This window comes from Apis cerana, linkage group LG1, assembly GCF_029169275.1.
Source record: "Apis cerana isolate GH-2021 linkage group LG1, AcerK_1.0, whole genome shotgun sequence".
NCBI classification, from domain to species: domain Eukaryota; kingdom Metazoa; phylum Arthropoda; class Insecta; order Hymenoptera; family Apidae; genus Apis; species Apis cerana.
Genome location: NC_083852.1, coordinates 7,674,289 through 7,701,259, shown reverse-complemented (window position 1 = coordinate 7,701,259; position 26,971 = coordinate 7,674,289). Strand labels below are relative to the sequence as shown.

Here is a 26,971-nt window from a genome sequence, read left to right as displayed (position 1 = left end):
TAGTAAAAAGAATAATTCTAGTCCCTCGAGTTAATAGAAAGAAATTTAAAGTTTAATCGCGAGATTTTTTTTTAAATAAGGAAATAGTACAAAGTGTTTAATTTATGAATTCAACATGATATAAATCTCTGTCCGAGATACAGAATTAGATAGATAATCATTAGATAAGAATTCTGAAAAAGAAAAAAATATACGAAAGAAATCATGTTATCCTTTGCATATGTACACGTTTCGCAAAGATAATAATAAAAAGAATAATAAATCTCTTCGAAAATATCTCGTCAATCTTTATTTTCTCTCTTTTTTTTTTTTTTTTTAACAATACACTCGGATCTTATAGATTTCTGGCGCGGTAAATTCCAACGCAGGACCTTGGCATTTGGATGCGTTAGAGCTCGGATCTCATAACATCCCTTTTCACTTCGTTTCGCTTCGATACGAGAGAGCGCTTGCAAGCGCGCGTCCGTGAAAATGTGTGTTTACAAGACGTAGACCTAGCGCACACCGTGCGGAAAAGAAACGCGGAGCCCGACTTATCCGCGTATTTATAAATTTTGTTTAAGAATTCTGGATGCAGACGGTGCCGGTTTAGCGGAAACGTAACCGTGCTCGCTAAAAACAGAGAGAGAGAGAGAGAGAGAGAGAAATCCTTTTTTTAATCGCAGCCATCTGGACGAATCGGGCGCTTTGACGTTTCGAAAAAACAAAAAGAGATACGGCAGCGAAACGATCGGGGGCAAAATCGGTGGAGGAAAAAAAAAAAAAATGTAGGCCGAAGTGATCGTTACCATCCCTGACCGCCTCGATGTTTGCATAGACGATCGATCGGGAAAGAAGAAATTCAAATAAACGGGCATCCATCCGATAACACCTCTTGACACTACACGCTTCGATCCTGCAAACACGCGCTTCTATCCCGCGAATTCTATCCCCATTCTCCCCTGAAGAGAAAACCGTCTCTGATTCTCCATTTTGGAAAAAGTTAAACGAGGATTGATGTTTGAAGAAATGATCGAGCACGTTGATTGTGCTGAAACAAGGATAAAACCTTGTAGAAAACAACAAATAGATAATTCTTAATTATCAATCCAGATAGACAAAACGCATCGAATACAAGTCAATCTAATCGCTACTAATATAAATTATTACGTTCTGTTTTAGAAAAACAACGATATACATCTTGCGTCATCGATCAGGAAAGAAATCGATCAAGCGAGAAATTTAAAAGAAAAAAAAAGGGAAATAACGTAAACGTGTAACGTCTGAGAAAGAGAGGTTTGCGTTACTCGTAGGATCATACGTGTATAGGAAAGGATAAGAGAAACAGGAGAGAGCAGAAAAGAAGGCATGAATCCAGGTGGATAAGGGGCGCCTCTATTCGCAGATAAGAGGGTGAATAACCGAGGATAAAAATACTGGCGGTGAGGAGCGGTGAGAGGCTGAGAATGAGGAGGGGAGGCGAGGGGTGAGGGGGTGAGGCGGAGGAGAATGTAGTTGGACGTGGTTGCCATCCGATTGGAATGCGCTATGCGCGTTCGCCTTGGTCTGCCTCAAGCCTGGTCCAAGTGTCCGGCCCCAGAGACGCGGAATAAATGACCCACAGATAAAATTGCCTCCTCACCCGTTCCTAATTAAGAACGATTTTTCGGCCGGAAATTCGACTTTTCATCCGCTTTACGACCACACGCCATCTGGCTTTTCTCAACGGCCTGCCTCACAGTCCGAGAAACAAGCAATTTAATGATACTTTCGCGGTTCTCTCTTTTTCAACTGGTGAAACGGCTCTCGATGAGATACGTTTTATTAGACGAACCCGGCTGTTGAAACAAGGGAAAACTTACGTTCCTTATTTACAATATACATTACGTTATACGAGTTTAATGGAGAGATACCGGCAAACGTATGTTTTAACTTTTTTTGGTATTATTCATTTTCTTTTCCTTTTTTTTTTAATCGTAAGCGATAGCAGAATTAAAAAAGTGTTGTGTAGAGAGAGAACGAGACAGAGAGAGGAGAGCGAGGGTGTTGACATCGCCCGTGTTACGATTCACCGACCTACCCGCGGCAGCCAAGCCGCAGAACTCCCCACCGTGAAACACGCTCCTCTTTAAAGCTCTATCCCCCAAGAGAAACAAACAGAAGAAACCAACGTCATGCAAAAACGGTGTTACACCCTAGTTACGTGTATACAAACCGATCTATCATTAACAGCATCGTCACAACACACGTGAAAGAGAGATAGAGAGGGACAGAGAAAGAGAGAAAAAGAGAGGCACAAATACCAAACAACGCCAAATACCGAACATCTCTCCAAACAGGATCTCCGACACAGGCAAATCACGGAAGATAAGAGGATAAGAGGGATCGGTTAATAAGCGCGATGTTAAAGGGAGACGTGGTAAAAAAAAAAAACATTTATTATCAATATTTATTAATCAAAGTTAGTAAAATAGGTTTCGAGTTAGTAGAAACGGGGGCAAGTGTTCCTCGTGCTTGCGATGGAGAAAGCCGCACACGGGCGTCGCGGCCAAGTGGTGGCGTACCGTCACAGTGTTTACAGCGCTTCGCCCTCGGCTCAGGCATTCTGCGGTGACCTCGTGACCTCACCGATATTCCATCGTCGGTTCCTGCACTATACACACGCACGCAGCCACGCACGTGCACACCACAGGGAGCTGCACGCGTGCAAACGACGAGAGATCAGGTCGGACGACGAGCTCCTCTCGAAGCACGCCCACCCCCCTTTCTTCTTCTCCTTCTGATTTTTATACTTCCTCCTCCTCCTCCTCCTCCTCCTCCTCCTCTTCTTCTTCTTCTTCTTCGTAGTTGTCTTTCTCTCGTTCACTGGAGCAAAGTGGAAGCCACCGTTTCGTCGACAAACGCATCGGCCTCTCTCCAAACTTTTGCTCCCGTCACTTTTGCCCCGGCATAACTTGTCCAGGCGGTTGTCAAGCCACGACAACCGAAACGATCTTGACAAGCGCCTCCAGCGGATTACACGCGCCGGTCGCTTCGATCATTGGCCCGACTTGGTGACCAGCGAAAATTTTGGATAACGTCGATCATCGGCAAACAACTTGCTAATATTTACGGATACGGTCAGTGACATGTTTGTCACCGTCGCAGATGCGTGGTGTTCTGTTCGTGGAGAGATCTTGTTGGGTAATAGGGAGAAACATACACAGATTTCAGATGAGCAAGATCGAAGGAATTCTATCGATGGAATCGTTATTTCTTTAAATACGAATGAATGAACGTTTCAGAGGAAGACGTTTCGCACTTTTGTTTCGTTGTCGTAAGAAGAAGAAGAAGTAATGGATGGATGAATAGAATGAATTTATTTCTCGTGACAGTTTCCAAAACTCATATTTGTTTCGTCTTGGCGAGCAGTAAAAATGATAAACGAAACGATAAATATTTTTAATCCTCTCTGATAGCCATTAACCGATGCATTATTATTTCGCGAGTAGTGACAAGAATGAACGAACGTTCGAAAGTCATCGATTCGCACTTTTTCGTTTCTCGGATAATGTGTCTCTTCAAAATTCACCAATTCACACTTTTTATATATATATATATCGTAGAAGTACTCTTGGAAGCCTCGCTTTAAAAATCGTAATCTAATTAAACATTCTATACAGTTCTTAACTCTACGAAGGTCTATCAGACAGGAGTGTACTTGTGGTCCACGTTACGTGAGCATTTATGTACAACGCCGGGGATGAACGCCCTCGACGACTTCTTCTTTACAAGGGAATGCAACATCGTCTCGCTGCGGGAATGGTACGTTCGCTTTCGTTTCCGCGAGACGCAGATCGAGGAGATCCTTCCTCTATTTCTCCGCGATCCGATTCGAATCCGATCACTCGTTATCCTCCGCTTCGCCTGAAATATTCCTTCTTCCCGTCCCCAACATCTCATTCGAACTCGTTCCAATTCACCATCGAAATTATTCGAATTGCACGCCACTTTTCCCGACCAACAGGGACAGAATTGTGATTATGGTCTTGGAGAAAGTTGCAGCACTTTCGTCACTTGAAACTCTCTTCTCACTCTCAACCCCCCGACTGTCCTCGAACCTTCGTAAACAGAATTCACGAATTCAACAATCGCGCAAATGAATCGAGCCCCCCTCTTCGATTTCTCGTCGATTATTTCCAAACATCCGTCGAAATTTTCCAAGTTCCTGGAGCTTGCACGCGAGCTCTTCGATTATTCCTCAGGTCGAAGGTCGTCGCACTTTGTTTCGATCACGATGTATATATATATATATACACACACACACATATATAAATATACATATATATATATATATATGCTCGATGAGGCAAGGAAACGTGTAAAAAAAGAAAAAAAAAAAAATCGTGGGATCGTTGAGCGATCGTTCGAGGACGTTTTGCGGGTGTGCTCACATCGCGAGGTGGAGGGCGTCTAGGTCGCCGTAGCGCCTCGCAGCCATGTCACACACGCACTGACGGACGCTCGACGCCGGGACGCCGTCTTCGGCCGGACTCGGTCCACCCTCTCGGCAAGCGTCGGGACGCCTGGCTGCGGGCCAACGCGAAACTCGCTGGAACGCCGCCGAGGGGCGCTCACGGTGGACCGACTAATTTTCTAGCTTCGTACGGATCGTTTCGTGCGATCGCACAGTTCGTTATTTAGTTAGTTTCGATTATTGATGTTCAGTGAGGAGACCCGTTATTTTATTTAATGATATTTACTCTCAATAGGAAAATGAAAAATGTGAGTAGTTTTTCTCTCTCGAATATATTGGGCATTTATGATGAAATCGACGTATTTTCTTTGTTCGAATTTGACGCGATTATTGCGGAAATTTGATGGAATAAAAATTCGTTTCGTTGCTCTCGAATTAAAATAAAACTATTTGTGAATGTTTCAAACAAGTATTCAGCCAACGAGTTAAGAAAGACGGTGAAAATTGACATGGCGTGTTCGGACGTCAACAAATTATCCGACAATCTTGCATAACCAAACCACTCGAAAAGATGCTGCGCTACGTAAATCGAGAGGAAAGGAGCAAATTTTTAAAATTGTTTAAAAGTCGCATCGAGAAAAAAAGAAGAAGAGGAAAAAAAAACAGTTCAATAATAGCGACGCAGATTGATGGAAGGCGCGATCAGGTCGAGGAATCACGTGGTCGAAAGCACTGGAACGGTTGGTTAGAAAGGCGGCGGAAACTGGCGTAACCATTGATTTACGAATGACAATAAATCCAGCCGCGTTATCCGTGCCAAAAGCACCTCCATCCAGCCCCGTGAATGATTCCTCGAAAAACCGATTCGCGAGAAGATTAGGGGAACGGTCGTTAAACGGCCGCCTCGTATAGGAGGAGCGTCGCACGACGACTCTAAAACGAAATTTGACGGATGGAGAGATGCGGAAGGAAGGGGAGGGAGGGGGCTGGCTGGATCGAGGGGAATAGGCGACTTTAGTGGAGGAAAAGGTGAGGCGACGACAGCGAATCGCGAGTGGGTGTTGGTCTTCGTTTATCTGTGCTTGTAATGACGTCACCGCCTGTATAAAGGGGACTCTAAATGCGAACAGATGGCCTCTATAGTTGACCATAGACAGTGGAGGAGCTCGCGGAATCGCGGAAAATAGACGCCATCGCTGGGTGGCGCTGCACGAGGACGAGCGATCAGACATTCGAGAACGTTGGATTGCATTATGATAAAAGTTGAATAATCCATCGAGATTACCTATGATATAAATGGTACTCGTCTCCATCATCCTTATTATTTAGATTGATTCTTGAGAGAAATCTCTGTTTATTTCTTTGGTAAAAATCATGGATTTCAGAAGCGATGCCTTGTTCTTTTGTGAATTTTTAGATTGAAAAACTATTATTGTTCGGAAATAAATGGTGTCACGAACTATTTATTATTAAAGATGTATACTATTGGTGATAATTAGACTCGTCGTAATTTTGCAAAATGGCTGAACTCTCTGTGCTCAAAAATTTATTTTTATGGAGTGTAAATTTCAGAATTTGGTCGAGTTAAATCGGATTTTCGAATAGTTATTCAACTTTTTAACCGTATAATCGTTGAATGGTTATGATTTAAATGGAATTACGTAAGTGTTTTAAAACATTCGTTTTTGAAACAGCTTGGTACGACGTGGTGAAAACGTGGTAACATCATTCACGAATAACGGGAGAGATTTATGAGTGACGGAGTTCAGGCATACTTGCAAGGAATATATTTCGAAGTCATTTTGCTACACAAGGCTTGTAAACAACATTGGTCGACAAATTTCGCATAAATTAATTGTTATAAGAGCGTGTTCGACTGTACATCAAAGAACGCAAATAAACTATAATGCAAAGAAATCATTAAAGAAATAGACTGATTATTTCGATTGGAGAATATTTCTAGAGAGAAGCTAAAAGAAACAACAAAAAATTGTTGGCTAAGGCTTATTTATTAAATTATAAGCAACAGAGCGAAATTCTATCTCCGTCACCATCACCACACTTCGTCCAAGACAAATTTAAATAAATACATAAATAAATCTCAACCGAGGTATATTTCGTACAGTCACTTTTTGTGCTTATTTTAATCTCTAGAATCGAAAAGCGTCGCGCAAATATATTAATCTAAACGTAACAACTTTCGCCCAATTTAAATCACAAGCTCCACCATAAACGTACTTCGTAATTCCAATTTGAACGTAACCAAACGACAATCTAACAAAATAAAACGACAATAATAATTTCATATAACAACTTTGCCTTTGTAAAAATATACACCTCTTCATCCGAAGAAAAGAGAAGAAAACAAAAATACTCGCTTAAACTCGATCGTTTTCTTTATTAACTACCCTTACTTACAATCCTTATCAATATTTAACTTCCAAGCTTTTACGAGAGCAGAAAAAAAAAGACCAGAGGACAGAAGAAACGCGAAAAGCACGCATCATTGCTAAAGTTCTTCTTATTTACACACCATGGTCGCAAATTTCGCGAGAAGAGCGCGTCGTCGACGCGAAAAAAGCGATCGTTAAAAAGGGAGGGGTGGGAGAAGAGCGTGTTCCTCCTTTTCCTTTCTTTTCCTTCCTTTTCTTTTTTCCTCCAGCATTATTTCTTCACGAGCGGCAGCAGTCAGCCGCAGTTGAAATGAAAAGGGTTGCCCCCCTCGCGAGAAACCGATGGGAGGCGTATACCGGACGAGTTTTATCGCGCGAGCGCGACGAATAAACGACTCCGCTCGAGAGCGGGAACGGGAAAAGGGGGGCAACTGTGAGAAAGTAACGAAAGTAAGGTTTTATCGAAGCCATGGGTGGCTGGTGTTGCGCATGCAAGAACGTACCTTACAAGTTAATAAATTTCGAGGTTTTCCTCGTGACCGTGCCGTGGCTGTGTGCGCTGTTCCCCGCTGCCGGCAGCATCCGAAACAATCCGCTCGCCTTGCGAGTTTCACAACCACCTCGAGGTTTCTCCTGAAACACACGGCGTCGATTTCGCGTTACGTCGCAAATATTTCTTCCCCGCTTGGAAACGAGGGAGCGTCGAATCTGCTCGATGATGGTGGAATATGATGGTTTATGTTTATCGTGGATGCACTATTTGGAGACGTTGAGGAGAGAAAAACTTGGCGGGTCGGATATATTTTCGATTCGGAGAGAAATTCGATCGTATATATCCTACGTTTTTTTATTAATAATTTTATAAAGAAAGAGAAAGGAATAGTATGGTGAATAAATGTGACGATTTTTATATCGTACTCTGTACACAAATATTCCTGTTCAAAGGTGTCAAAGAATTTTATGTATGTTTAATGTCGAAATAAAGATAAAATTGAAAAATTAATCTCCTCGATCGAAAGGGTGAAAATCGTTTCAAGGTGAATAGTGTCACATTCGACTCGTTATTTCTGAAAAAAAAAAAGAAAGAAAGAAAAGAAAAAAAAAAAGAAGAGAAATCGTCGAATTAATAGCATATACCTTAAACGATACTCATGAATAACTCGAATGTGTCACTGGCGAGTGATTCATCGGCTCTCGTGTCAAAAGATGAACTAAAAGTAAGAATAGAAAAAGTGAGAAGAGAGGAAAAAAAAAAATCGAAAAGAAATTGTAAAAGAAATACACGTTCAACCGCGGTAACAGTTTACAAATTGATAACGTGTTAATTTAGGGGGAGGGGGGGAGACAATGATTATCACGTGATAAACAGAGAAACAGAGAACTCGATCGGATCGAATCTCGTTCTCAATCTTGGCAAGGACAAAAGTTGCAGGTAAGGTAAGCAGCTCGAGAAGCATTGCACCTAGCTAGTGGCAGCTACCTAGAACGACCTAGAACGGCCTTCGACGGCTACAACTACGCAATGGCCGACCAACCGCGACGTAGAAGGCGTATACTGCTTAAAACGATGCCAGTCCCTCCGCTATACTATTTTTTATCGACCATCGCGAATACTGTGAGAAAAACACCTGGCTAGAAGAAAGATTTACGGGCTTTTTTTGAAGATGGAAAAGATTCGAAATCCTCCAGTATTCCTCCAGTCGATTCTTCTTTTTCTGGTACGAGCTTGATATCGATAAAAAAAGAAAACGATTTATTACACACTTTGAAATACTTTACCTCGTGCGATATGAATCGCTGTGAAAGAGGAATTACTAGAAAAAATTGCCAGAACCGTTCTACGAATGAAATCTCATGACTTTCATAATTCTAATTACTATATACCTACGCGTAGAATCCTTACGCGTATTTTTATAAAAAAGAAAAAAAAATTAAACGCGATAAGAGACGCGTGTTTACGAAGATGAATCGAGACCTCTTTCACGAGGTAACGTTGCGGTTCAAGTTGCGCAAACTCGAGCGATACCCATTCTTGGATCATCATTGTAAAAAGAGACACGTATCGCCCGTGAAGAGCGAAACAACATCGTTACAACGGCACCACGGTGGAAGGACCGATGTAAATATGTAATAAATTTCACTGAAAAGCTGCACGGGGCCGAAAGTGCGGATCTGTTCGGGGCATAAATCGTGGCGGCGTGGTACAATGCGAACAGCGCCTCGATTAATGTTTAACAAGGGTGTCGGAGTGGATTTCGCGGTCGTATCGGAAGCGGTGTATATACCGCTCCTCCTTTCCTCCCTGCTCTCCCGGATGCAAAGCAGAGCCACGAGGAGGAGGAGAGCCTTAACCTAATTAAGGAAGACAAGAGAGGCGTAAATCACGCGGCGAGGAGAAAGTGATGACGAGAGATAAAGCCGCGAGGAGAGCCACTCTGTCCTCTCTCTCTCTCCCTTCGTGGATTTATCTTTCCTCTCCTGTCCTGTCCTCTCTCTCTCTCTCTCTCTCTTTCTCTCTGTTTCTTTTTCGCGCGTGTCCTCCGCGGTATGCGAAACGAGAAGAAGCCTAAACGAAAGAGAAGGCGAGATCCAGTTTTCGAGCCTCGCGGAAGAGAATCCCAATTAAATTGAAACTAAAGTCGGATATCTTCTTTCCTCTTATTTCCTTTTATACTTTAGGAGGTTTTTTATTATTGATTAGCAAGATGATTCGAGCAGGAACTTTTTAGATTAGATTTTTGATCTATTTTTTTTTTCTTTTCTTCTTCTTTTTTCTCAAATCTTTTCTCTATACACGCGTGTTCCTTTACCTTAGACGAGTTTTTAACATCTAAGCTAGAAGCTTGATTAATACACATATTAGGCGCAAGTGGGTCGCAGTAGATCTCGTTAAGCCTACGTATCCTCGCCTCTGTTCGCTGCATAAATCTGCACGTAGAAATGCACGTGCACTTTAGGGCGGGTACGCACCTGGGCGTGCACGCGGCTGTCGACGCAAATAGGCGTGCGTGATCCAGAATGGACAGTGAATTTGCAACTTCTCGTGGTTATCGTGCTCGTTTAGAGAACACCGCCCGAAGCCGTGTAATTTTTAATTCGTTGTGTTATCGCGCGCGGGTTTATAAAATTAAAATTTCCACGCGTTTATCGGCGATGAAACTTGTAAATTCAACTCGCGATCGTTGATAAATTTATTTCTTATATAAAGAAACTCGAGATTAAAAAAAAGGGTAATAGTCTCCATTCCAGATACTATCTTTTATGAAATATTTTCCAAGTAATTATATACATTATTTCCAAATCATTTTATCGAAGCCTGTAAGTCGTCCACTTTCCCAATCTTTTTCATTTCCCAATCCTTCGTCCAATCGAAATTTATTTTTCCAAAAAATAAAAATTCGCCGTCCATCTAAAGTTTCACTTTCACACCCCTTGGTCGAGATATAAATTAAAAGAATTGCGCGCTCATCTTTCCGAGAGCGAGGGTTACAAATGTTCCTCGAGCATAATTCTGGTAAAACGTGAAGCGTGTTTCACGGGTGTGATGTACGCACGCTCGTGTGCAATACGTGCGTACGTAATACGCGAACGTGCGCGCCCGTCTTTACGCGCCACGACAGGCAGAAATGTTTTTCTTGGGCGCGTGGACGACGTTCGCGTCCGTGGAAGTCGGCCAATGAAGAAGAGAGAGCGAGAGGAAACGCAAGAAAGTATAAGTCGGTCGGACATCGAGGAAGGGAAAGCAGGGGAGGGAGGGGTGGAACGAAAGCGGACGAAAATAAAAGGTGGGCAAAGAGGAAACGGTGAATCAAAGAGACAGCCGTTTCGGGGGATGTTTTTCTAACGACTTCATCGTCATCCCTTCCCGAGCTGTCACGCCGAAACGAGCAACGTTCTTATCTAATAAATTATCAGAATCAGAAGTGTCGCCGGTGGAGAGATCAGATTCCTCCACGATCCCGACGCCTGTCCGCTTAACAGTTTTTCCTTGTTTTTGCTCGAGACGGCACGGCTCGCGTGCAAATGTCTCCTGTCGTTGATTTTTTTAGGAGAGTATGGGTGGAGTATGGGTGGCGACGTGGAGACGAGATGATATTTACAGGAATGAAAAGTCAATCGAGTGCACGCTTTTTTTTTTCTTTGAGGTAACTCTCCGTTCGTCGTGTCAGTAAAAAGTGTAGTACAGTGAAAAATATATTATTATATTATTTCAAATTTTTGCAAAAATTATGCATAATATTTTGACGAAAAAAAAAGAAAAATAGCCATGGAAATATTTGAAATCGATCTAATCGATTATAATAAAACTTCCAATTTAGTATTGTGATTCACTCGACAAGCATCCGATAAAACTCGTCCAATACTAACAAAATATTTTTCTCGTCGTTCAAACTTCCCATAGACAAACACCGTCCACCCTTCTAAATCTTCCAAACTTTTCATAAAAGTCACTACCGAAGCACGACGCTTGATAAATTAATGCTTTTTAATTTAACGATCCACGGAATCAGATGGAAATTCGAGATTCGAGATCGCGGCTAATTGATTCGAGGACAAACGAGCATCACGATCCCGTAAATCAGTCAGAACGGGTGCTTTAACGGCGTGGTTCTCTCTCTCTATTTCTCTTGAGGATGCTGCGCCGATAACACGGAAAGGTTAGATTATGTTAGAAGAAAGAAAGGTGTTAACGTTTATTTGTAACGAGTGGGTGGAAAATAAAGAGAAACGTGGTGTCGTTCAAAGAAGAGCCACGTGTCATTATTTACACGAGTCACGGAACGTTGATTTCTAACGTGATGGCTGGGAGGGGAAAAAATATTTTCATCGAGTATTATGAAGAATGTTTTATTTTTTAAATAAATATATCTATATAGGGTGTAAATGCAGCAACGCAAAATTTTTAAGAAGGGACGAGTCGCGAGAACTTTTCCCTTTTAAATGGAATAGCAAGAAGATATTAAAAGAATGGATTTTATTACACTACAACGAGATAGATGATTGGTAGAATGATCTCTCCTCTAAACTTCTTTTCACTCTTACCTAGAAACTACCGCTTTCTCGAAAACCCAAAATCACAGTGCAATCGTATTAAAAACCTGTCTCTTCGCCAAAAACGATCGAAAAACCATCATGCTCTAAATAAACCTCTTAAAACCAGAAGGAAACCTAAACCACCTTCTCGAAAAGCGAGAAGCAACGCGCGCTTAATCCAAACGAAAGGGAAAGAGGGTGGGGAAGAGAAAGAAACATCGGCGATAAATAAAAATCCTCGTATTAATAGCATCGGGGATCGTTGGCGACGCGAGACGGTAGACGGAAAAAATGCCGACAATTCGAGGCGAAGAAAAAAAGGAGGAGGAGGAGGAGGGGGCCGAATCGGTATGATCGAGAGTCTTAAGGCTTCCAAGAATAAAATGCACGAGCAAAAAGGGGTGGCGAAGGGCCGGTTTCCCGGCGACCACCCGGTTCCACGAGCGCGATACGCTCCAATTTTCCGCGGCGCATCGCTCGCGAAACACGGTGGATTTACGATCGCCGCCCGATTTAGAGGCGCGCGGGCCGCAAACTAATTGCGGCAAAACGATCCGTCCGCGGGCGGCCAACCGGATTAAAAATGAAAGCGGCAATAATAATAATAATAAAAGAAGGCTGGTGGAAGGCTGGTGGGTACGAGGGCGATGGGTCGGTCGAGGCAGCTGTCTCGGGGAAGAGAAACTTTCGATTTGTGGGGAAGGGAAGTGGATGTGGGAGGTGGTAAGTCGTGGAACGCGAATTGGAAGTGTCCCTCTTGGTATGGGCACAAGCGTGGAATAGAATTTTATCTTCTAGGGGATGGAAATAAAATTGTACACGTATATTTATCGTGGATATGGTCGAAGGTGAATAAAATTATAGAAATATTTTAGCTTTCTATTATTATCTGGTGGAATATTGTTCGGAGAAAAAGTTAAAAGGTATGCACGAATGTTAATCCCCCATCGGATTCGAAAAACGTTAGAGAAGTAAGTAGAGGAATTTTATGGGTTAATAAAATAAAATGTAAGTACGGATAAATAATATAGATACACGAGTAGTAAAATTTAGTATCGCGGTCTTTACGAGTGATTGTACACCATTTTGAATCGATAAAGAATTCCTGATTTATACCAATCGGACGAATAACAGTGTTACACTGATTACAAAATAAAATAAATAATTTATCTCCATCGTCCCTCCCTCTTTTCCTTTATAACGTAAAATGAAACGCACGTAAAAGAGCGGATTCATTCAGAAAAAAAAAAAAAAGAAAGAAAATCCCCGTTTTAACTAACGCGAATCGATAATATTAATAATATACCTCGCACCCTGTTCGTTTCCCAACCGGTATAACGATTTCCTTATTGCAACACAGATCGCGCCGTAACTTCGTTCCATTTTTCATTCCTGCCTCCTCCTCCTCCTCCTCCTCTTCTTCTTCTTCTTCTTCTCCGGTGGAGAGGGATGACGCATCGTGGGACACGCCGTGTATTCAAGAAGCCAAGAAGAAAACTCGGTCGTTCGATGATCGTTTCCACCGTATTAACCGCTAATGTGCCGGTACTTTGCGTCCCCGCCACGCGATCCCAGGGATTCGTCCCTTAAATAACGCGACAACCGGCGTTAAAAATTGGTCAATTAAGCGGCGGCCCACGAACAAATGTCGCCCCATTATAAAAGTGCAAGCCCCTTGTACACCGGCGGGCAAAAGTCTCGCGGTTGACACGACTCGGTTAGTCATGAATCCTTGCTAAAATATAGCGTCACTTTGTCCACCTTCCCCCGTCCCCTCTGTAATAACCCTCCCTGGGTTAAAACCGGCGTTTTCCAAACCAGCTGGAGAAAGAAACTTTTATCGCGTGATAACTACGATAATTTGATCGCGTCGATTATCGCGATTACCTTTCGCGACGTTCCTTTTACGGTGTAGTACGACAGAGTTTCAAACGTGATCTATACCCCCCCTTGTTTCAAATGTCGCGACAGGATGTGTCGAAATAGTTCTATGGATCTTTCACCTTTCGAGTGAAGAAGTTAGAAGAGCTCGTCATCATCGGGATATATCAGGATATATCGTGATTGAGAGAGTAGGGATTTTATTGAAAATAATTCATTTGGTTCGAAGGAAGGGGAAAAAGAAAGTAGCAAAGCATTCTTGGAACTACGAATAACGCCGTTTCAATCAAAGAAGGTGCGATACGATTAACTAACTTTGGTCGGATCGAAGAAAGAAAACACGAGGTATAAGATCGAAATTTTTATTTTAATAAATGAAACATTTAGTCTCTGACGAAACGCTCGTGTAAAATCACTGGAATCGCATAACAGCTCGAAAGGAAGGAGACGACAACGGTTCGCAGCCTACCTCCGCTTACTTTAAAGGACGCGAAAACGAAAAAGGGAAGAAACAGTTACTTCGCTTCTCACCCAATACCAGGGATGGAGAGGAACGGATTAAACGTGCGGCGCATCGAGTCGAAGCATTGAGAAATTAAGTAATTTTCACATGGCCGCGCGGCATAATTCACGTTGCCGGGCATCGACTCGTAAATAATCGGTTCCCTCGTAAAAGATAATCGGGAATTGCGTCATTACAAATGGCCGAGCCTTGGCTGTGCATTACCAGAAGCAGCTTTTACGTCGCGACTGCGCAAATTTAAAAGCTATCGTTGGTTGCAAATTAATCGGCCGAGGTTGAACGAGTCGAGGGGGGAGAAAGATACGAAAGAGTGGAGAAAAGGAGACGGACGAGCTATCTTCCTGAGGAGACAGATGAGGATGTTTCATTGAGAGTCGGCGAATTTCGAGAAGACGAAGGAGATGAACCGAGCTTACGCGTGTTGCATGTACGTGAACGCAGAGCGAGAAAGAGAGAGAGAGAGAAAGAGAAAGAGAGGAGAGCAAAGGGAGAGCCAGGAGCGGGTGGATGCATTCAGGTTATTTCTGGATCGACCCAGATATCCGCCGACCGTGTTTTCTTGGACCGTGCTTTAAACTGTTTCGGATAATTAACGAATTGAATCGCATTCGCGCGTGTCGGTTGCCGCATTGTCCTCGATCCCGCCGCGGACGAAAACTTCTTTCACTTCAAAATTTACCACGCCGGGCTACCTTGCCCTACCTTGTCCGCGCGACAAAGAGCAAAGGGAACGACGAGGGAGAGGAACGAGAGGGGAGGAAAAGAGAACATCAACCGATACGCGCTCGAACCGATTTATTCTGCCACGTTGGAATTAAATGCCAAGTAGCAACCCGGCCGGTTGCGAACAAAATTGAACAGTCTCTCCCTCTATCTTGGACACGGTTGGCACGTCTCGCGCGTCGTGTATCGTGAGATATCGCGTCATTGAGACTTGAAAGGTGGCGTGCATGCATGCACGCCACGATGGGACATGCTACAATGCTGTAAAACCCGGCCTACCCGACCACTTTCTCCGCTTGAACCAATTAACCCAAAAATCGGCCGAGCAAGGACGAACAAATTACAGCACAGTTTCGCGCTCCCCCGTTCAAATAATAAATTTCAATTATACGAAACTCGAAACAATAACCGGGGAGAGGAAGAGATAAGCGAGACGGGGGAAGAGTTGGGCGATAAATATCCGGTTGACGGCTCGGTTCCGGGTGACGCAGCGCCGGTAGCCGCGGCGATCACACCACGCGTCCTCCTCTTATCTGGCGAGATTTTTCAACGAGGGAGGGGGACAGGCGTGAGCGACACCCGTGCATCGAGAGCAACGAGGCGTTCGACCCCTGGACGCTGGAACCCGGCCTGGGGTGGTACTTAAAGTCGCGCGAGGGGCGATAAATTCGTCGCCTTGTAAACGACACGTATACACGCGGTGGTTATATACGCGACACCGTTGCTCCCTGGGTCCAGCTGTTTTTAATATCTGGCTGGGGAATCTTAGCGGCGCTAAGTGCGTCGAGTTAGCGCACCGTAAATAATAAGAGAGGATGGGACGAGTTCGACGAACTTGGAGAGAAAACGCTGCGTCGAAAATTGAAATATAACGTGTGTATCATGGGAGGAAGTGTCGCGTGGTCGATAAGGAAGGTAGAAAGGGAGAGGTTAAACCGAGAACGGTGAGAGCTAGGAATATTGGGAGTCTGTTGTGTTCACGATGTGATTCAGCGTGTTTATAACGATAAACGCGACTCGAATGTTTATAAGAGATTCTTAGAAAACTGAATGAAGTCATTCCGTTTTGGTAAATAAAGTTACGCTTGCCTGTGCCTCAGTTGTGTTTCGTACGGCTTCGAGAGGCAATCGAGCCCGTCTTAATCTGATTTTGTTACGCGTATTTCATTATATCCGATAAAATTTATCGATCATCGAGTGAATTTTTAAGCGAATTCGCGAAATAAACCTCTTTTCATAAAAAGTTTTCGCAATTATACAATAATTCAGCGGTGAGTAAAATTTTTTCTTTAAAGAAGCGTATAAAATATCTTGGGAGAAATACTTTTTAGAGAAAATCAAACCGGGCGCTTACTTTCCTTGAATCTACTCGAATCCTACTCGAAAATAGTTGAATAATACCTCGTTCTATCGGCACCCAATACGTAATTTTCGAGAAGCAAGCAGGACCAGGACGTTAATACTGGAAGGACGAGGAATAATTTCGAAAGAATCCTGAGAAAACCACGTCAGACACGGAGTGACGAAAAGGCACGATCATTAAAATGCACGATGCAAATACGGCGTTTTAACACGTTCTCCTACTGAACAAGTCTCGCGCTCGCCGCTTATTTTCGTCTTTAATTGGTATCGCGCTGTGCGGTTCGTTTAACGCCTGTTGCCCAGTTGATCGATGTATCGTAAACGTTTATTTATAGCGGCTTGTCGCCGGTTATGACACCGAACGTTCGCAACTAGTTTCCAATCGATGATCGGGCTTCTCGATCGAGCGACTTTCAGGAATTGCGCGGTCGATTGCATGGAGGCCAGGAGGCCTGACACCTCGTTCCTCAAACGAGGGCTATTGTGCCTAAGCGTGAACGAATTTACAGTTCGATTATGCATTCGGACGTGGTTCAATCGAAACGCTGATTGTGCAAAAGGATCGATTAGCGAGATCGTGTATTTAAATCGTTAAACGATACCTGCACGAGTGATATACAAGTAAGTAGAGTGGATACGCGTGTGAATAGCAACGCATCGATTTATTCTTTTTTGAGAAAGAAGAAAGGAATATTCGATTTCGATCGATGGAATTTTCTAAGTGGCGCTGTTTCTCCCCCTGATCAATAAACCCTGTGTAATCGATGATGTTCCGCCTTACTCCCGAATATTTCGGACTTGGAATACACACTCGATCCGAATATCAAAGGAAACAATCGAGTTTGGGGATAATTTCACGGATATCCGCGATCGAGGACGTACCTCCCACGGCGTTCCATCTATTTTAAGGCAGCCTCAGCATCGCAAATTACGCTTGACACGCTGTAATTTCTCGGCGTGATCAATGTCCAAAGCAACAATATAGCACGCGGCGGCCAGTGTCGTATCAAAAGACCGAAGGACGATATACGTATCGTCTCGTGAGTTCTTTTTCACCGCGGCAACAAAGCGGACAACATAATCAAGGTGAGGAGGCTGAAAAAAACTCCTCGCGGTGTCTATACACCTGGCCACGATCTCGTTACGATAACGCGAGGATGTGTTCGAGTAACGAATTCGGGGCCATGATCGTAAAACACTTTCTTTCCGCGCGAGAGGCAAATATTGGCGCGCAGGATTTAAAAAAGGACGAACAAATTCGAATCGCTCGAAATCGCAAGGAATATATTTGCCCAACTTTTGACCACTTATCCGCTCTCCTAAACAATTCTCGAAAATGAAGAACGCAACCGAGTAAATTCGACGATTCTCAAAGGTTCTCAAAAAATTCTTCGGATTTTTCAGACTGTTCGACTCGAGGTATTCGAAATCCCATCGCTGCTCACGAGCCGATTGCGTAACGCTCCCAACGCTCGAAGAAAGAGAAGGAAAAAAACTCTCGCGTGCACGAGATCGCACGCGTGTGTACGTGGCAAGGTGAGCCGCGTGCGCGAGATATCGCGAGCGCACCTTGTCGTCCCGGTGTTGGTGGCGTAGGATGCGTGGGTGGCGGCTGAGTCATCCGCTTCAGAAATACGCGTTCACCTTCCCTGCGTGCAGAGAGAGAGAGAGAGAGAGAGAAAGAAAAAAGAAACCACGATGCGTCTTCGATTTTTCGCGGTTCGCAACCGTGTCGTCGTCGATTTTCGTCGATCGGCCATCTCGAGAGTTGGAGAATTAAGAAAGATCCCTCTTCCTCTTCTCTTCGATCGATCTTGTTCTGTTGGTTGGGATCGAAATGAAGACGAAGAGAGAGAGAGATTTGGAAAAGCTCCTGCTAGTAGGTATCGTAAATTTAGGCGTATCGTTATGCAACATTTACAACGCGGTTGTAAATAACCGGGCAGAATGCTAGTAGACTGGTAATAAGCGCGGATCGCGCTTTAATATTTCTGCGAGAGAATACAATGGGAACTGCTTAAAGGTCGGCGAGTGTTCGTGACAAATTTAACCAAACGATAACAAGCGTGTACGTAATTCTTGGATGGCCGCTTCGATCGCGATCCTTCCCGACTCGATCCCGCAACGAGCGAAGTAAACGAAACCTCCGACCCGCGTACTTCCCTTCTTTCGCGTAACAAGGTTGAAGGTATGTAAAAATAATCCCCCTCCCCTTACTTTTATCACTCGCCGATCGGTAAATGCGCACACCCGCCAATTAGACTCGTTTATGCAAGTCAAATGCTTAAATATACGATAATTATATCGCATCGCGTAATTAAACGCATTAACAGAGTTGCGCGATAAGAGGAACATTTCGATATGAAAAGATTCGCGTAGCAATTATGCGTACAAATTAATCGATGTAAGGAATAAAAAAGAAAAAGCTACCTCTCCAACATTATCCTTTCCACCGGTACCGCCGTTTATTTACGACTCTTATTCAATCTTGCGCCAAAATGCCATATGGAAATTCGTTATCCATTCGTGTCCATTAGCATATATATATATACATCGATAGGGTTGCATCGTTTCAATAATTTACGCCGATAGATTGCGCGGCTACAATAACGGTTAAAAACGGTTAAAAACATCCGAGGAGGGGGATATCTTCTCGCTGCTTTATTTATCGTGGCCGAGTGTCTCATCGAGAGCGATTGCGCGAGATAATTCGATGAGTCATGGTTAAGTGGCAACCTGCGCGACGTCCAATTACCCGTAAGGTCGCGCCTATTCAACCCCGTTACTCCCCATCAAACCGCATTCACGTCGCCCGCTAATGCCGAGGAAAATGGAAGCAAATACTCGGCAGTCGAATCGGCCGACACCGCAACAATGAGATTCATTGGAGACCCTTATTAGGGTCCGCGCGATCATCTCGCGGTTAAATTAGCACGTTGCTATACTAATCTATGGCGTGGTGAATCATAAGCACTCGTGGTGAATCGCGACTCCACCTTCGATACGCGGTGTCCGCAACGCTTGGATCTCTCGTCGATACGGCGTAAAACACACGAGAGTTTCCTTTTTAATTCTTATTAACAAACGATTAAATTTAAGAATTAAGGTAAATGTAAGATAATTAAGAGAGATAATCGAGGAATCGTTTCGTTTTGTGATACAAGCTCGTGAGAACGGGACAATTTAATGGAAGGAATATAATTTGAATAATACGATATTTATTTCTTAATACTTTCTCCGCCGTATCGAAGATATTTTTAATCGACGATATAAATACAAAACGAGCCGATTTTCTTCGTGTTTTATCTTGCAAGAAATATTCTCCGGTTCTACAAAACCGAACATCCTATACGCGTACGATATTAAAGGGAGTCGCATTAGTAACAGCTTGTATCGGCTTTTTGGAATAATTAAATAAACGGTATCTCGGAGCAAAGATTTCGTAATGATTAATTGCGAGCGGCACGGCAACGTGGATGTCAGAAATAAAAGTACGATGGCGGGCCAGGCGCCTCTCGAGTTTTCGTTACCGAACCGTCGCTGGCAGAATCTGTCAGGCCGGAAGAAAAATGGGTAGAAGATGGTGCAGATGGCGCGAAAAGAAAGAATAATACATAGGATGCAACTTTCGATAAGCAACGCGTAAAATTAGAAATCCCGATTTTTCAATTGTTCCCTACAAGTATTCACAATCTAGAAAAATTTTGCCTCGAGTCGTCTATCACCGACGCGTTCGACCGTAATTCTACTCTTCCCTTCTTTATTTCGAATATTCGTTCTCCGTTATTATATACTTGAACGGACAACAATCCAAGTAAATCGAATCTCTCGAAGAAATATTTCAATTCTAAAATTCGAGTATTCCATTGGACTCGTCGATGTAACATACGTCTCCTAAGCTCTGTTAGTTTCCTTTAGATTCGAATATACCGGGAATAACTGTAATCTTCGCGTAACGAGCGTCTTCTAAGCTGTTGGTCGCGAAGGATGCGGTTGTGATTACGCTGCGCGCATTAATTGCCGGTCGCATTAAAGAAAGTCGTTGGAGCTCCCCGGGCCACGGAATAAATAATTACCTCTTAATTAAGGCACTCGGGACCGAACATCTGTTTCTGGTGGGATATAATCTGTGCTCTGTAACTCGCTTACATATCATACTCCTCCTTTTTTTTCCCCTCTCCCTCGAAAATAAAGTCCTGATTTACGACGTTGATCCCTCTGCGACGTGGCCGACGCCGCCACCGCGACGAGGACAAATTGCACACCCGTGTTACTTCCTTTCGCATTATCGCATGAATTATATATTTGAAGCGGTGCTTTGGCGGTGGGGAGGGAAAAAGGAAAGAAGGGAAAAGGGAGAAAGAAAAAAAAATTGTGTAATCGCGACCGCGTTCGAACCGCGGGAATATTGTTTGTGTTTTTACCAAAGCTGCTCCCTCAAAATATATCGCGCCGTGCATCTTCTTCGGAATGCGCTCGAAAGAAAGATTCTTTCCTCCATTCGAATGGAGAACGACGGAGAGGTTAGATACGGGTTAATGAATTTCTTGAAATTCTTGGAAGAATACCTGTGCTAACACTGAATAGAATTTTAACAGATGAACGGTGTGTTCACCTTATTTATACCTGAAATGATCGAATGAAGAAGTTAGAGACTTGTACACAAAAAAATTATACAGGAAGGCTACGTATTTCTGAGACACCGTGTGTACGAGAACACTAGAATTAGCATTACTTTTCGAAAAATAAATATTCGTCGATACAACGTAAACGGATCTTTGAAGCAATTCACTTTCTCCCTTACGTACCTGCCTACACATACACACACACATATATATATATAGCAGTGTTTTTGTTTATGCGACAGCGCGTAATTATGCAAAAGTTTTCCATGGCTCCGTACACGCGGCAAAATATACGAGGACAAATTTACGGCGGCCCGTTTCGTAATTTGTAAATTCAAGAAAGTATCCGCTCCCAGCGTGCAACTCTTTTTCTCTCTCTCCCTCTCTCTTTCTCTCTCTTTAAATACGATCCGGGGAGAGATTAAACGCGATACACTTAATACGCGGCCAGATAAATCAAACTGGTAATACGGACATTACACGTTCGCGGCCGCGTGACGGCTCACTTAAACAACATCGGCTAAATTTCATTGGGGCCGATTTAAGGAAACGCGTGTTAAGCCGCGGTTAACGTTACGATTAAAAGCTCGTTAAGAAGATTTACAAATTAATTTTTCACCCGAATTCGAACGGGCCCCGAAATTGAACGTGTCGTCCAGGAATAATCCGGAACGACACACGACTTTAACATTTTAAATTTGTTTCAAAACCGATTCCGAATGGATCGTCGTGGAATGCGATGATTAATTAAAGTTACAGTTCCTACGGATTGCTTTTTCTATCGAGGAGTAAAACTTTAGAAAGAAGGTGCATTTCGAAAATTGTTCGGCCCGTATCGGTAAGAAAGGAGACGAGGAATGTAGGAAAGTAAAAGATTATTGTTCTAATCCGATTATACGGGAAAATTATCCGGTTTCTTCCTGTACATAACGGACGAACGATGACCCAACCGAAACCTTACGAAACCAAGATGCATAGAGATTCAATTAGGATCGTAGAGAATTTGAAAGTTTCGCTTTCTTCCCTCTTCACGTTGAATAACTGGCCTCGTTATGAAGTGCGCTTCGCGATGTTGCGAATATATTTTAAGTATATTTGCGTGTATATAATTAAATTGGCGGTTAAAAAATTTTCAATCTTAAAAGAAGCGAGAAATAGCATAAGTACGGCACAAGATCGTTTCGACGATTAATAAAAAATAATAAATTTCAATTATTACACATATTGCTTCGTGTATAATTATTACACGAATAAACTTAAGTGTGTATATACGTACACATATATAAAAATACATAAAATATATTCAAGGTGAAGCGTCCATACAACGAGAAATTCTCCGCAAGATTTGTTTTACAGCACCCCGTGCATCGTGGAAAAATAAAGGCTAAAATATTACCGTATTAATTCTAACGGAAGTTTCTCTCATTAGTGTCCACGTGCACACGCGACCGCCCGTTTCATATTTCCATATTGCGAAATCCATTGCACCGAGTCGTGTATCGAGTCGAAATCCTTACGTCACGCCTCTCCTCGCGAGACGAGGAGATCTTTTGATCCGGGTTAATATCTCGATCGCGAGCAACGGGTTTCATCATCCGCGCGGTTATTCGAGGAACGACTGATTGATAAGCGAAACTAATTAGCGGGGAGAAGAGCGAGAGAGAGAGAGAGAGCATCGAAGACGAGATATCCGGGGGGTGGTTGGTGATCCTCCACCTGATCCAGCAATCCGTATATCGTTTCCTCGCAAATTGCTCGTTCGCCCGTTACGATACATTTGTATCGCATAACGCGGCGTAACGTGGGCACACGCACGATTTCATACTTGCATCGCCAACCCACGCACGTTACCCATCGAACGTAACGTGACCTCGTTCGATTAATGCAAAAATGTTCCTCCGTGCACGCGGCGCCCATATTTCCGCTAATACTGTCATCGAGAAAATGATTTATCATTCGCCCTTCGTGCTCCTCTCTTGCGTAAAATTTAAATTGAACTTGGAATAATTTTAAAATTAGATTAATTGAATGGATTGTCCTCGTCGATGGAGATGAGGATTTTTTTTTCTTTTCTAGCTTTTAGAAGAAGCTATGTTCGCGGAAATTTTTTTTAAGAATAAGAATATGAAATATGAAACATTTATTTATTTGTAACGTTGGAGAGATAGTTTTAAGGTGATATTCGTTGGCGATGGGATACTTTGATCAAATTATTTCCCTTGTCTTGTTCCGAGGGCTCGAACGAAGAGAAAAGAATTTTTCTTTTATTCCGGTTGTTCCAACAAGAGCTTGCACCAAATCTATTCTCTCTAAGAATGTTTCGTTCGCCTTGAGGCAACCGAAATAGTGCAGACCTTGCCGGAGTCGTGAGCACGGCCTCGAAAAAACGAAATCCGCGAATAGCGATGGATGTGATACCGAATAAAGGAAACTGATTCTCAAGTTTGTAAAATTTGAGATGTTAGAATCCAGAGTCGAAAACAGATATCATCCCAAAAGATTTATTATCTCAAAGTGAAATTCTTCGCAAACATCCTAAATTTTTTCCAGAGTTCTTTGATATGTTATATATCAACAAGTCTTCTAAATGTAATTCTTAATATAGATAGAAATATAGAGAAAATACAGAAAATACAGAAAAAAAATATCGATTATAATCACTATAAAATCAGCAATGTTCCCACGTGTTATCCGTAAAAAGCGAATCTACGATACAACAAAAATAACTCTCCTTGCCGTCTATTATACCAAAAATTAATAATTCACTTCGCCACTTTGAACGCGCGAAATCCTCTTGAAAGCGATTTCAAGTTGGAAAGAAATATGATATACAGAAAATAAAATCGAAGATGGCAGACTCCAACGAAACAAGGTTCTATTGTTATTAAAAAAAAGAAAAAAGAGAAGAAAATTTTAAAATAGCAAAAAAATTATACCAAAAATTAAAAGTCACTTCAACAACGGAATCTTGAGAAACGATTACGAAACGGATAGATATATAAAATGTAAGAAATAAAATGGCGGTATCCGCGAAACGAGATTCCACGGAAGTAGCAGCCACCCCCGATGGCGGTGTGGAACAACGGCGCAAGGCGGTTTGTGTTTATATGGCCGTTTCAACGCCGGCGGAAATTTACAGCCGGCGATCGTAAAACCCGGAGATGCATTTATACGTGCCGGATTTATATGTTTACAGCGTGCGCCGAAACCACGGGGCGAAAAGGGACTCCTGTCGAACAAGAAAGACGAGACAGAATTATGTATGGACCGAGTTTCATTTACGCACGAAACCGAATCGTTCGGTTAACTCGCAGTTTCGTGAGAATCCGATGTAACGATTCGAAGCGAAGGAATTTCGATCGATCACCCGTTCCTTTATCCTTTCGAGTTTGCTTCCAGATAGAAATTACTTTTTCTTTTTTTTACGTGGATTTTTAATTCACATTTATTTCCATTTTTAACAGCTTAGTAGTGCGACTTGTAATTTTGTTTTAGAAAAGCTAAGTATTCGAAGTTGTAATCTTTTAAAATTGGAACGGTGTCGAGATAATAAAAAAGAAAATTTTTGTTAATACAGAAAAATGGAATATTTATCCGTATCTTTTTAAAGCATTACGTCAATTTTTCTCCGAAAATTTACATATACGGAATAAATTTATATTGATGATTATATTTTCAAAATTCTTCGTACAATGTGAACGTGGTGAAAGTTAAACCGAAATACCTGAGAGACAGTATTGCATGGCTCGCGATAAACCAATATTGCAGGTAAATAATGGCCCGTACAATTAGAATTTTTTATCAGAAAATGTCTCTTAAATTCACGCTACTTTGGAATCGCATTCTACACCGAGAACCGATGCGACATCGATTAAAATCGATAAGCGAATTGAACAGCGAATCGATGTTACAGGCATTAAAACGTATCGAGGCAACGGGTCGAACGGGCAAAATTAAACAGCTTGGTTGTTTGTCGAGACCACGAGATCCAAAGATGACGTCCTCCTAAATTTCGGATACAAATATCACTTAAAGACACCACGTCGACTGATGTAACTGTTTTGGATTTCATTGCCAAACGATCGTCACTTGCACCAGAACGAACCGGCTCATGTGACGATCCAATGAAACGAAAGGATCCAACAATTAGGATTCTCTTCGACACCTTGACCTAGTCATGGAACGTCATTGACGTCATCGCGCGGTTGTACGATCAGCTTAATATGATTTATTTCTTCTTCTTCTCTTTTACCTGCCTTTTTTTTTATTTATTTCGGATCATCGTCTTTATTTTTGAAATTGATGGAATCGTGACGTATTTAAGAATAACAATCGAAGGTGCACGGATTTTATTATGACAGGTGAAAAATACTCGATTCAAATCTAATATCTCGTGAAATTGATTCTCTTTTATATTCTTTTCGAAAGTTGAAATCAAACATCTTTGATCATTTATGAAGAAAATTCTATAAATTCATCACTTATACCGAATTATAAAATTTTTCCATGCTTTGTGACAAAATTAAAAAATAAATTAACGAAACTGATTACTCGAAACGAGTTTGAGAAAATATAATCATATTGCATAACATCGTTAACAATTTCAAAATCCCTCCGACATTGTTCGCGTTCATAAGAAAAAAGAAACTATATTAAAAAATAAAAATGAATAAAAAGAAGCAATTTCCAATTATACTCTCTCCGTTCAATCCGTCTGTCCACCAACAAATTGGACGAGGCCGCTGCTAATCCCATAAAGCCTAGGAACGGACAGCGCCATAGCATCGAGCGAAATCGATTAGACGGGGGGCCTCTTTGAACCTTGGTGTCGCGAGTAAACGAATGTCACCGCGAATAGAATCGAGAAAACAAAGTCGTATCTCGGCTCGGTCGACGTAGAGTCCCAATCCCGATAGGCTTTTAAACAGAAATCAAGAGAGACGAGCATGCGACGCGTGGCGCCGGTCGTGTAATCAAATTAGTTCAAAGTTATAAATAATGTAATTGGTTTGCCTCCTGGTGCGAGGCAAGCCACGAGGAGATGGACAAGGGAGAGCCAAGTCTATCCGTATCTCTCTCTCTAGGCCGAAAAGAAAGGGGAAGAGGGAGAGAGAGAGATGGAGATGGTGGCCGATCGAAGACAAGGATAAAAAAAGAAACGCCTCGAGCTACCAGAGGAGAATAGAAGAGGGGCGAGGGTGGGGGAGGGGATACGAGAGAAACATATAGATTAGAATTTTACGGTCGGACGCGCCACGTGACACCAACGCCAACGTGACACGAGGGAGGATTAGGCTCGATCCAACCTCTTCATTCAGATATTCTTCCTGAAGAATATGATTCCGAAAGTGATTCGGTGAATGAACTCGGGAATTAAACGGGGGAGAGAGGATTAAAGTCGAGTAATCTTGGTGAAATCGTTCTTCGAGGCGATATATATATATATAGCGAACGCGTTCGAAGAAGGATCTACCCAAGGATTAAGATTTTTTTTTGTTTTGTTTTCCTTTGTTATTACGAATCGAGCAATTGTGTGAATGGATTCTCGGCGAGATTAACGCAGTTGTCGCATCGAAGAGATGCGACATAGTTGGCTGCCATGGTTATTTTTAATTGCGGCTACGCCGTGGTAGGACGGCTTCATCCGCCTCGCCAAGAATAAGCCGATAAAGTGTTTAGGCATCTTGTTTAATCATTCGGAATGGGATTTTCCCATCGATCGATGGAACACATGAAGTTTGATTTAAGATTCTCTCTGAGAGAGAAACGGCATGTTTATTGCCCTTTTAGCAGCCTGGATTATGGTCGTTAACGTAGGATAACAAGCGTGATTAATGTTATATCAGTATTGTATTGGAAGAGGAATTAAGTAACCCTGTTCTTTATTTATATGACTTTTATTACGAGAGATTACCTGAGATTTTGAAATTTCTTTGAAATGAACGTGTAAGATGCGAGTTTAATAGGAAATAAAGCTTCTTCCAGCGTTATTTTC

The 26,971-nt window shown here is 42.5% G+C and overlaps 1 protein-coding gene across 11 annotated transcripts in view; it reads right to left on the bottom strand.

Moving 5' to 3' along the window:
- Window positions 1-26,971, bottom strand: part of LOC107994781 (myocardin-like) — a 291,174-nt gene that overhangs the window by 254,015 nt on the left and 10,188 nt on the right. For 2 of the 11 annotated variants that reach the window (XM_017051832.3, XM_017051833.3), the window contains exon 1: window positions 2,544-4,557. The exons of 8 other annotated variants lie outside the window; for them this stretch is intronic. In XM_017051832.3, coding sequence (XP_016907321.2) covers window positions 2,544-2,583 — 40 coding nt within the window. In that variant the 5' untranslated portion in view covers window positions 2,584-4,557. Of the gene's footprint in view, window positions 1-2,543; window positions 4,558-7,331; window positions 7,462-26,971 lie in introns of those variants that run through there. One more of the 11 variants, XM_062081738.1, reaches the window with a different exon arrangement.